The sequence below is a fragment of the Corylus avellana genome, chromosome 5 (genome assembly GCF_965113065.1).
Source record: "Corylus avellana chromosome 5, dhCorAvel1.hap1.2, whole genome shotgun sequence".
Classification (NCBI taxonomy): domain Eukaryota; kingdom Viridiplantae; phylum Streptophyta; class Magnoliopsida; order Fagales; family Betulaceae; genus Corylus; species Corylus avellana.
Genome location: NC_142494.1, coordinates 5,396,519 through 5,407,464, shown reverse-complemented (window position 1 = coordinate 5,407,464; position 10,946 = coordinate 5,396,519). Strand labels below are relative to the sequence as shown.

The following is a 10,946-nucleotide window of genomic DNA, read 5'->3' as shown; positions in this document are numbered from 1 at the left end:
CATGATTGTAGATTATTCTGTAGGTTAAAGCTTAGTTTGTCAAGCGGGATTCAATGAAGAACCGGGTATATCACCCCCAGATATTTGATAGAAGAACTGGGTATATCACTCTCGGATATTTCAAAAAAGAACCGAGAATATTACCCTCGGATATTTCAAAGAAGAACCGGGTATATCACCCCCAGATATGTTAAAGAAGAAATGGATATGTCACCACCGGAGATAAGGAGAAAACTTTGGATAAAAACAAGAATAGAGAGACAACCCTCTAAAACAAGGATAAGGAGAAAACCTTGGGTAAAAACAAGAATAGGGAGACAACCCTCTAAAACAAGGACAAGGACAAAACCTTGGGCAAAAACAAGGACAGGAGAAAACTTTGGGCAAAAACAAGAATATGGAGATAACCCTCTAGAACAAGGACAAGGAGACAACCCGGTCAAAAAACAAGAAGACTCATTCTCGGCAACAAGGAGAAAACCTTGGGTAAAAACAATTAACGGAAGACAACCCGGTAAAAAATAAGGACAAGGAGAAAACCTTGGGCAAAAACAAGAATATGGAGATAACCCTATAAAACAAGGATAATGAGAAAACCTTGGGCAAAAACAAGAATAGGGAGACAACCCTCTAAAACAGGGACAAGGAAAAAACCTTGGGCAAAAACGAGGACAAAGAGAAAACCTTGGGCAAAAACAAGAATACGGAGATAACCTTCTAAAACAAGGACAAGGAGATAACCTTGGGCAAAAACAATTAACGGGAGACAACCCGGTGAAAAAAACAAAAAGACTCATTCTCGGCAACAAGGAGAAAACCTTGGGTGAAAACAATTAATGGAAGACAATCAGGTAAAAAATAAGGACAAGGAGAAAACTTTAGGCAAAAACAAGAATAGAGAGATAACCCTCTAAAACAAGGACAATGAGAAAACCTTGGGCAAAAACAATTAACGGGAAACAACCCGGTCAAAAAACAAGAAGACTCACTCCTGGCAACAAGGAGACAAGAAAAAAAACCTTGTTTAAAAACAAGAAATCACCCCAAGGTGAATGGGGAACAAAGATTAGTCTGTCGAAAAACTTATAAATTACTGCTTAAATTAAAGGTTATTGTGTAGGTTTGGATTATCTTTATGACTTGGAGAGGGACTCGGGCATGATCCCCGGGTATCTCAAAACTAGGACGGGTTTAACCCCTGGGCAAAGGATAGAGCTGGGGGTGCTCCCGGGAACTCAGGCGATACCAAAAACAGAGCTAAAGAGCTCCAACTAACGAGCTAAAAGCACACTCATTAGGGAGACATGAGTCTCGGATAAGGTCAAACAACAAGCTGTCAGAGGGCTTTGACTAAATTCCCATTAGTACCTTGGCTAAGGGAATTGGGGGGTAACGGTTGAAAATAAATTCACACTACAAGCCCACCAAATTAGGGACCCAATGGCCAATGATAGGCTCATGAAGATATTAATTAAATAGCAAATGCTATTTAATTAATTAACAGTCTTATATTCCAATCAGGATAATATTGAATAAAGATGCCCTACTTATCTCTACAAGATGACTACTCAAGATTATCTTTACATGATATCTGTTGAAGGTTTATCTCTACATGATAGCTGTTGAGTTCTATCTCAACTATGGACTCCCAATATAACTCAAATAAGAAGAGCTAGTTCAAGCATACTTCTACAGCCCAAGCTTATAAATAGGCCCCTACACAAGGTACTAAATCATCTTGAATCCTAAAATATCCACACACATATTATTGAACGTATTGAATTATTGTGCGCTAAAGCACAATATTTCTCTTAGAAGCTTTCTGACTTTGGCATCGGAGTGTCCCCAGTTCTCCGGGGAACCCTTGACAATATTGCATTTTTTGTGCACAACGACGTATTAAAGATTCTGAAGAAAGCACATGCACCGTGTTGAAAACTGTTCTAACATTGATAATTGAATTTTTTTTATGAACAATAAATGACTCTTGCATCTTGCCAAACGGAGCGTTAAGGCTAGAAAAAAAGGTCACAGAGGTCATTTTTCAAGAAGGTAGCCGTGGAATCATTTGGTGTATTCCTTCGTAGAAAGTGATAAAAGAAAAAGGTCACAGAGGTCATTTTTCAAGAAGATAGCCGTGGAATCATTTGGTGTATTCCTTCGTAGAAAGTGATAAAAGAGGGAGACGACCTTGACGTTGACTTGCCAACTTGTCATTTCAATTAAAATTATATATATATATATATATAGAATACTAGAATTTTCCTAAAGTCAATTAATCTAGGGGTGATCTAGAATACTAGAATTTTCCTAAAGTGATCATTTTCAACTCTTTCTCACCCATGTCACGCCACAAGTGATACTATATAATATATATGCACGCTGACTTGGTCAACTTGGGGCATGCGTAAATATAAATTATATATTTGTATGCAAGGTTTTTAAAAACTTATGCACAAAGACAACTAAGGTGATCGGGAGTTTTGAATTATATTTTGATCTCGACCTAAAATCTTTAGGGGAAAATTATTTTTTGTTAAAAATATTTTTCAGTATTTTGGTGCGTACAAAAAATTACATATATATATATATATATATATATATATATATATTCAATCAAATTAACCTATATATAAAAATCAATTTTTATTTCCAACATAAAAATATTAAAATAATAATAATTTTTTTTTTTTTTTAAAATATTAACCTAAAAATTTGAGTTCCAATGGGGTTTCGGAGAAGTCCAACATAGGCCCAACAGGGTGCCGGCAACGGTTCAACAAGGTTTCGAAAATTTGAGAATGAGAAGCTGATTAAACTCAAAAAATGGTTTTCCTTTCTTAAAAAGGGAACTATTTTACGAAAAGTAATGAAAGTTTTTCAATCAAATTGAAAATGTATTTTGTTGATTATCACTTTTCATCACACCAAAACACTTAAAATATAAAAAATATTTTGTAAAATTTATTTTAAGTCGAAACAAACGGGCAATGTGTAAATATAAACCATGTGCTTCACACTCTTAAACTAGCACATGTTCGGAAGAGTTTATTTTCTCAAGCTATATATGTTTTGTGTTATAGGTAGTGAATATATATGTAAAAAATAAAAATAAAAAAATAAAAAAAAGGTTCCCTATCTTTTATGAAAGTAGATTATTTCTCCATGCTCGATATTTCTTCTAAGTCTTCTTTGCTTTTAGATATATATACTTCACATAGAATAAATTATCTGTGTTAATTATTTAATGATTTATTGCACAAAACATGCAGATTTAGAAACATACGTCATCTTTACTCTTGAGCCATTAAATTGTGTGTTTCATTGATGTGGGGCTGGCAATGAGTTTGGCAGATTTTGGGCGGCCATCTTTAGTCTTCGACGACCATTAACTCTCAACTCTCCGAGAGTAGTTGTCGCTCTTCACGTGGATTGTGGAAAGCCAAATCATGTCCTTCTCAGAAGGAGATGAAGAAGACTGACGCGGCTACGACCTTGACTATTAGCCTGCCACATATACTCCCTCACAATTTATTTAGTCCAATAAACTAAATTCATATTTTGACCAATTCTTGATGAAGAATTAATAGAATTGATCAGAATGGTCACAACCACTAAATCTTAATCGTCGAGAGTGATTACGACCACTCTTAAAGTTTTGGTGAGAGCAATCGGGTATCACAAGGTTATCTGCCACTCAAAAAAGGCGTGAGCGACCGTCAATAATAACAAAAAGAGGAAGAGGGGATGCTAAATTGTATTTTAGCTTACCCGATAATGTGATAGCTGTACCCAAATTGTACGTTGTAACGTTTATAAAAATGATATGGGCCTCTAGGTGGTTTGCGTTATGGAAGAAGGGCGTCATGGTCCAAACCGCGTAAATGTGTGTAATTATGCTGTGAGCCTCTCACTCTATTTTGTTTTTGCTTCGACGACCTTGACCTTGGCCTAACTATTCTGCCGTGACATTTCAATAATTCACATTATTGGCCATTTGCCATTTCTGAAATGTGCTCGCCCTCTGTTTTCTTGTGCTAACAATGTTTAATGGCCCTGCACATTGAAATACGAGCAGGTCAACTGGCAGGGGTTGTTGGCCATTGAAAGAACTTCTGCAGTCCGCAACCTTAAGAAGTAGTGGCAACCAAATGGTGGTTACTGTGAACGACATGCTCACTACAATCCTCTGCTTGCTCTTGTTCTGTTTTCCGTTTGTCTGCTCTGGAAGAGATAGCATAACATGGAACAGCTCCATTAGTGACTCCCTAGGAGAAAACCTTGTTTCTGCCGGAGGAAGATTCGAGCTTGGATTCTTTACTCCGAAAGGAGGCTTACCTAGCAGAAGATACGTTGGGATATGGTACTACAGTTCGAATCCAAGAACTGTTGTATGGGTTGCTAATCGCGACAAGCCACTCGGCAATTCCAATGGAGTTGTTGCCATTGCAGAAGATGGCAAAGCCAGGGTCTTAGATAGAAATAACAAGAGTTACTGGTCGACAGATCGATTAAGAAATTCGTCATATACCAACAGGATATTGAAGCTCCAGGATTCTGGGAACCTCGTTCTAACGGAAGTAGATGGAAGTAACAATACAGTGATCTGGCAAAGCTTTGATAACCCAACTGACACATTTCTTCCCGGAATGAAGATGGATACAAACATGGAGTTGACTTCATGGAAAAGTAGTGACGATCCGGGACTGGGGCATTTCACGTTCCAGCAAGATCAAGATGGACCAAACCAATATATAATCCGGAAAGAAGAGTCAACCATATACTGGCAAAGCAGGGTCTCGGGCGATTTCATTTACTCCAGTGATTATGAAATGCTTCCCGCGATATTTTCAGAAGTTTTCACTTCTGCAAATCGGGATATGAGGCTGGTTATGGATTACTTGGGGAAGATAAAGTATTATCTGTCGGTAAACCGCACGAGAGACTGGTCGCTTTCAGTGAAGGATCCGTGGGAATTGAATTGGTGGGAGCCAAGAAACAGATGCAGTGTGTACAATGCTTGTGGAAATTTTGGTAGCTGCAATAGTAGGACTAGGAAGCTGTGCAAGTGTCTTCCTGGGTTTGAGCCAAAATCTCCAAACAAATGGAATTCAGGGGATTTTTCTGATGGGTGCAAAAGGGTTTCAATTTCAACCATATGTGGTGAGAATGGTAGAAGAGACAGATTCCTGAGCCTGAAGATGATGAAAGTGGGAAAGGCGAAGGATTTTTTTCGCGTTCGTAGTGAAACAGATTGTGCAAATGGCTGCCTTCGCGACTGCAACTGCCAAGCTTATTCATATGATGAAAACGTACAACGGAGATTTGATAAACAAGGTAAATGCCGCACTTGGGGGGATCTTGATAATCTCTCGGAGAATTTCACCGCTGGCCGTGAGCTCTCTGTCCGGGTGCCAGCTGCTGATATAGGTACTTACTTCTCCATGTCTTTGATAAATTATCATTTGTTTCAAAAATTTATGTTTATAAAAAGTTGCTTATCCTAAAAGCTTAATTCAATAAGAACTGATAAATTTAATAATTTAATTTATATTCTATCATTTTTTTTTTCCCTCATTTGCACCCTCAAACTTTCGGTAACAAGTAAGGACCAATAAATAAAATATTTATTTGAAACAAGAAGTAAACCTTTACTTTGATATCATTTTAAACTCTCACTAGTTTAAAAAACTTAAAATTATAAGAAATCATTTAATTAACATTCTCAATTTTGTTATGGTAAAGAGGAATTAGTTAAGCTTTGACATGTTTTTCTGAACAATCTCCAATGAGGTGGTGATGTCTGCCAGACACATGATGATTAATGTTAACATCAAAGACATTATACACTTGCAGGATCCAAAAAAAGAACTTGCGAGACATGTGGGGTTAACACCGTTCCCTATCCACTAAGCACCGGAGGAAACTGTGGTGATCCCCTGTACAACAGATTTGACTGCAACAAGGAAAACGGCACCCTAAGCTTTATGACACCCAAGGCCAACTACAGTGTCACCAGGATCAACCCAGAAACGCGTACATTTGCCATCCAAGTCCAAGATGCATTTAACTGTTCAGCCGGCAAAATTCTGCAGTTCAACCAGTCCTCGCCGTTTGAAGTGAGCAATGGGTCGTGCAATGAGTCAAGTAACTCCACTTCAGATCCTGTTTTTGAAGATATCCTGATAAAAGAAATAGAAATTAGATGGGAACCACCATTAGAGCCAATATGCAGTTCGCCGGAAGACTGCACCGATTGGGAATATTCGACTTGCAATGTCAGGGAAGATGGACATAGTAGGTGCCATTGCAATGGACCCTACAGGTGGAATCCTGTTAATGTCAACTGCACTTCAGGTGAGGATGCTATACCTTCCCTAAAGGTACCTTGTTACCAGTTTTTGGTGGCTTCTGATCCAAGGTGGCACAACAAATTGGTATTGTTGTCAAAATTTGATTGTCAAAATAGTTCTATTGTCTTCTTTTCTGTTTCTTTTGGATCCTAAAATTATTCTGCTACAATACAATGGACAAATTTACGGATGGCCACCCACTTTTAACATTTTCCATTGATTTCAAACATGGATTCTTGTTCAACTAGAAAAAGGTATTGGTTGTTGTACATGTTTTGGAGTACCACCTTGAATTTACAGAGCTCTCAATAAAATTATCATTACCCTTCTTGGCCATATCTATCAATCACTGTGTTTTTTGCGTGTGTATGAAATGAAGTGTTACCTTACATATTGTTCTGCTTCACTGCAGTCTTTGGTCCCTTTGGGCCTGGTGAAGGGTCTTCACAGGAGAAGGATAAGAAGCCATCATATCTTATTTTCGTGGGAATTTTTGCAACTATAATTGCCATCTTATGTATAACTTGTTTTGTATTCTATCTGAAAACAAGACGAGTGGCCAATAGACAAGGTAACTAGCAGGCACAGCAATTTGTACATACTGTCAAAATAAGAATGCATTTTTGGTGATTTTGAATTGTCTTTTGAAATCAGATAACAGGAGAAGTATCGCATTGTATCAGTATGACACTGAGAAACGTGTCAAAGATTTGATAGATTCAGCAGAGTTCAAAGAAGATGATAAGAAAGGCATAGATGTACCATTTTTTGATTTGGCAAGCATACTAGCTGCTACTGATAACTTCTCAGAGGCAAACAAGCTTGGACAAGGGGGGTTTGGGCCTGTTTACAAGGTAAAAAACTCTTTCCTCAATAATCATGAAATTCAATTTAAACAACTTTAATGGTTAAACAAGGATGATGTTGATGGATCTCTCAGGGTAAGTTTCTAGGAGGACAACTGATTGCTATAAAGAGGCTGTCAAGAGGTTCAGGACAAGGCTTAGAAGAATTTAAGAATGAGGTTTTGTTGATTGCCAAACTTCAGCATAGGAATCTTGTTAGACTTTTGGGCTATTGCATTGATCGAGATGAAAAGATGTTACTCTATGAATATATGCCAAACAAAAGCTTAGACTCTTTCTTATTTGGTTAGCCTCAAAACTTGAATCTTTTAAATTTTTCATTGCATAAATATATGAACCAAAGATGGTCACTAACTTTTTCGTGCTCCAAAATTGAAAATGATATATAAGATCGAACACAATGTGTGTTATTGAACTGGGAGATACGCTTTAACATCATTTTGGGAATTGCTCGAGGGCTGCTTTATCTTCACCAAGATTCTAGGCTGAGAATCATTCATAGAGATCTGAAAACAAGTAATGTTCTGTTGGATGAGGAGATGAATCCTAAGATTTCTGACTTCGGCTTGGCAAGGATCTTTGGAGGCAAACAAACTGAGGGAACCACTACCAGGGTAGTTGGGACTTAGTAAGTTTCAATGTAGATGGTTAATCTCTAAAGCATGCTAATTGTTTAGACATTGTATGACATTTTTCACTTTCCCACCTACATTCACTAATCCACTAACTATTTGAAAAATTGCGGTCATGCAGCGGCTACATGTCTCCAGAATATGCATTGGATGGGTTTTTCTCATTTAAGTCTGATGCCTTCAGCTTTGGTGTTGTTGTACTTGAGGTTATCAGTGGAAAAAGAAATACAGGATTTTTCCAGTCAGAAAAGACTTTGAGTCTTCTAGGCTATGTAAGTGCATTGAATTGTTTTATATGTTAAAGAGTTTTCAAAATCACTTTATATATATATATATGGTTTGGGAATGTTCTAAATGGAAGGTTTTAAATAGTCTTGGAAAAAGAGTCTTATAATGCCTAATTCACACCAAGCTATTGCTTTAAAGCAAGCAATGCTTGGGTGTATGCACTTGCAACTATACTTTATTACAGTGCAAACCACCAGAAGCATGTCTCTGCGTGTCAGTGGCTGTAAGGCGCTAGTAGCACACTCGGCACTTAGCACAATTAACATACAAAATACCTCTCTTCTTTTGTCTCTCTTAAGATAAATTTCTTTCTCTTGTTAGAATAGAAATACTTAGGGTGTATCCTTGACAAGTATTTGTTGTAATCCAGTGCATACCAATTCAATCAGAATGCATGAGATCAATAATTTCTTAAGGAAAGTGCATACCAATTCAATCAGCATGCATGAGGTCAATAATTTCTTAGGGAAAGCGCCTCAGTAATGCAGCATAGAAGCCATTTAATTTCCTGTTTCCTATTTCTGTTCTTACATTATAGATAGTTATTCTTCCATCATTCTTTGCTTCATACCAATTTTGATTTTGAAACTGCCCCAGGCATGGAAATTGTGGAAGGAAAACAGAGCATTGGATTTAATGGACCAGACATTACGTGAAAGTTGCAACACAAGTGAATTTTTGAGGTGTGTTAATGTTGGGCTCCTATGTGTACAAGAAGACCCCAGTGATCGTCCCACTATGTCAAATGTTGTTTTCATGCTCGGGAGTGAAGCTGCGACTCTCCCAACTCCTAAACAACCAGCCTTTGTTGTAAGGAGATCACTTTCGAGCACAACTTCTTCTAGTAAAGGAAAAAGCATTAATGAATTAACAGCTACCATTGAAGAAGGTCGATGATGATGGAGGTTCTCATCATGAGTCTTGTTTTCTCTTTACCAGTTTCTACTACTTCATATTGTGGTTCCCATGAACAAGGAAGCCCATTTTTTGTCTATTTCAGTGTAACTTCTTTTGCCAATGGCAATCTATTCAATCTAGTTGTTTTTCTCCCAAGTTTTAAGATTAGATTGTCTGTGAATCCGGCCCCATTGTGTCTGTTTTTTAATCCTTTCATTAGTATATATGCATTATCTGCACTTCTGCATCAAGAGGAGGGAAATTAGACAAAAATGAGCAGAACAAAACAGAGGTCACTTTACAAAATTCTACATAATCGTGTGTTATGTTCTAAGAAATACTAGAGGGATGCAACTTGCAAGTCCAGCTGGTTATGCCTTGGACCATTTAAAAAGGTGATGTGGACAATCTTGGATGACCTTCAAACATATCAATTTTTTCTTAGCACGACTTGTTATGTACTAAACACATTTTTTATGTTCCTTAACGCAATTCTAAACAAAATCTAAGGAATAAAGTAAAGAGTAAAAGTTTACACCAAAGAAAAGCAAAGGATTAAGAAAAAAAAATTAAGAGCATGATGAATTAGAATATCCAAATAGGTATGTTAAGCATCAAGTAAAGCAAATTCAGCCATGGGACGATGGCTTAATGGTCGAAGCAGCTCAAAATCATCACCTTGCGAGTTTGAGGTTGTGGGTTCAAGTCCATACATGTTTCATTAGTGTCCAAGTGTATCCCACGCCATGTACGTCAGTGTTTCAGTGGGTCCGGCAGTGATCAACATCCGTGAGCCCTTTTTTTAATTAGAAAAGAAAAGACAAAAAAAAAAAAAAAAAAAAGTAAAGCAAATTCAAATATATGACCAAGAAAAATATTAAATAAAGCACTTGCTAAAATTATTAAACTTCAAACAAATTTCCTATACTTAATTTAATTCTGTTGCTTTTTCCAGTTGAGCTCTGGCCAATGGATTGGTGTCAGTGGAATTTTTCCACATGACAAAGACGTCAAATTTATTTGATTTCTATTTGCTTTTTTTTGTTTTTTTTTTTTGAGAATGAAGAGAAAGTTACACTTATCCCCAAAGTTTGAAGTAATTTTTAATTCGACTTTCAATATTTTAATTTTTACAATGAACCCTCCAAATTTTTAAGTTTTTACAATTTAACCATTTCATCAGTCAAAGCCGTTTCGACTGATGGGACGTGTCGTATGATCACTGTTTATCTTTAGTTTTTTTTTTTTTCAAAAATGCCCTCATCCCTTCCAAACGCACGCACGCTTGTCAATGAAGGGAAAAAGCTTCATCATCGTCAAGTTCATAGGAAACCAACGGCCACTGTGAAACAACCACCTCCAGTTGAAAAACCAATGGCCACTGTGAAACGCCCAACCAACCCAACCCAAGATCTGAACCGAGAATATTGAGAAGAAGGATCTCCAGAAAAAAGGGCTCTGAGTTTTAGCAGCAGCTCATTTACGTAAGGAAGAAACAATCTCAGTAACCATATAGCTTCTTGTTCCCCCAGCACATAGCTTGAATCATCTATATTTACCTCTCCCCTAATTCATTCATTCAGAAAAAGAAGAATCAGAAAGAGACCAAATTGGTAATATCTTTCTCTCTTAATTAAGAAGTGTTTGAGGAATTACCTGCAAATGAGGGTCCTATAGATGAAAATGGCAGCAAGATAAACAAGACCCAGGTACGAAATCACAGAAATAAAGCTGCAGATACAACAATTAAAAAGATTTAACCAGAGAAATTGCAAATCAAAGCCGACATAAAATTTTCTTGACTGTGGATTTTCTAACCTCAAATTTATATCCTTTGTATAGGAAGAAGAGAGTATTACAAATGATCCAATTAGCAAGACAACTGCCGATCTTGGAACTTCTTTCCACAT

General features: G+C 37.1%; 2 protein-coding genes across 2 annotated transcripts; one reads left to right on the top strand and one right to left on the bottom strand.

The window, feature by feature from the left end:
• Positions 1 to 3,999: 3,999 nt before the first annotated feature.
• LOC132181041 (G-type lectin S-receptor-like serine/threonine-protein kinase At4g03230) lies at positions 4,000 to 9,198 on the top strand. The gene is made up of 8 exons (XM_059594087.2): positions 4,000 to 5,430; positions 5,857 to 6,357; positions 6,766 to 6,924; positions 7,008 to 7,207; positions 7,294 to 7,504; positions 7,610 to 7,847; positions 7,973 to 8,123; positions 8,737 to 9,198. Exons 1-8 carry the CDS (start codon positions 4,152 to 4,154, stop codon positions 9,034 to 9,036), a joined length of 3,039 nt encoding a protein of 1,012 aa, XP_059450070.2. The 5' UTR covers positions 4,000 to 4,151; the 3' UTR covers positions 9,037 to 9,198.
• Positions 9,199 to 10,358: 1,160 nt separating this feature from the next.
• On the bottom strand, positions 10,359 to 10,946 carry LOC148585272 (reticulon-like protein B21). Its single transcript, XM_088516692.1, has 3 exons — positions 10,855 to 10,946; positions 10,693 to 10,767; positions 10,359 to 10,602 (listed from the first exon to the last, which is right to left on the bottom strand). The coding sequence occupies exons 1-3, from the start codon at positions 10,944 to 10,946 to the stop codon at positions 10,359 to 10,361; spliced, it is 411 nt and encodes a 136-aa protein (XP_088372818.1).

Excerpts from the sequence above, each read along its gene's own strand:
- LOC132181041 (XM_059594087.2), top strand. The coding sequence starts at position 4,152 with ATGGTGGTTACTGTGAACGACATGCTCACTACAATCCTCTGCTTGCTC. Across the intron at positions 6,925-7,007 it reads ACGAGTGGCCAATAGACAAG|ATAACAGGAGAAGTATCGCA; the intron begins GTAACTAGCAGG and ends TTTTGAAATCAG. Across the intron at positions 7,848-7,972 it reads ACCAGGGTAGTTGGGACTTA|CGGCTACATGTCTCCAGAAT; the intron begins GTAAGTTTCAAT and ends GCGGTCATGCAG.
- LOC148585272 (XM_088516692.1), bottom strand. The coding sequence starts at position 10,946 with ATGTGGAAAGAAGTTCCAAGATCGGCAGTTGTCTTGCTAATTGGATCA. Across the intron at positions 10,768-10,854 it reads ACAAAGGATATAAATTTGAG|CTTTATTTCTGTGATTTCGT; the intron begins GTTAGAAAATCC and ends TTGTATCTGCAG. Across the intron at positions 10,603-10,692 it reads TATAGGACCCTCATTTGCAG|GGGAGAGGTAAATATAGATG; the intron begins GTAATTCCTCAA and ends TGAATGAATTAG.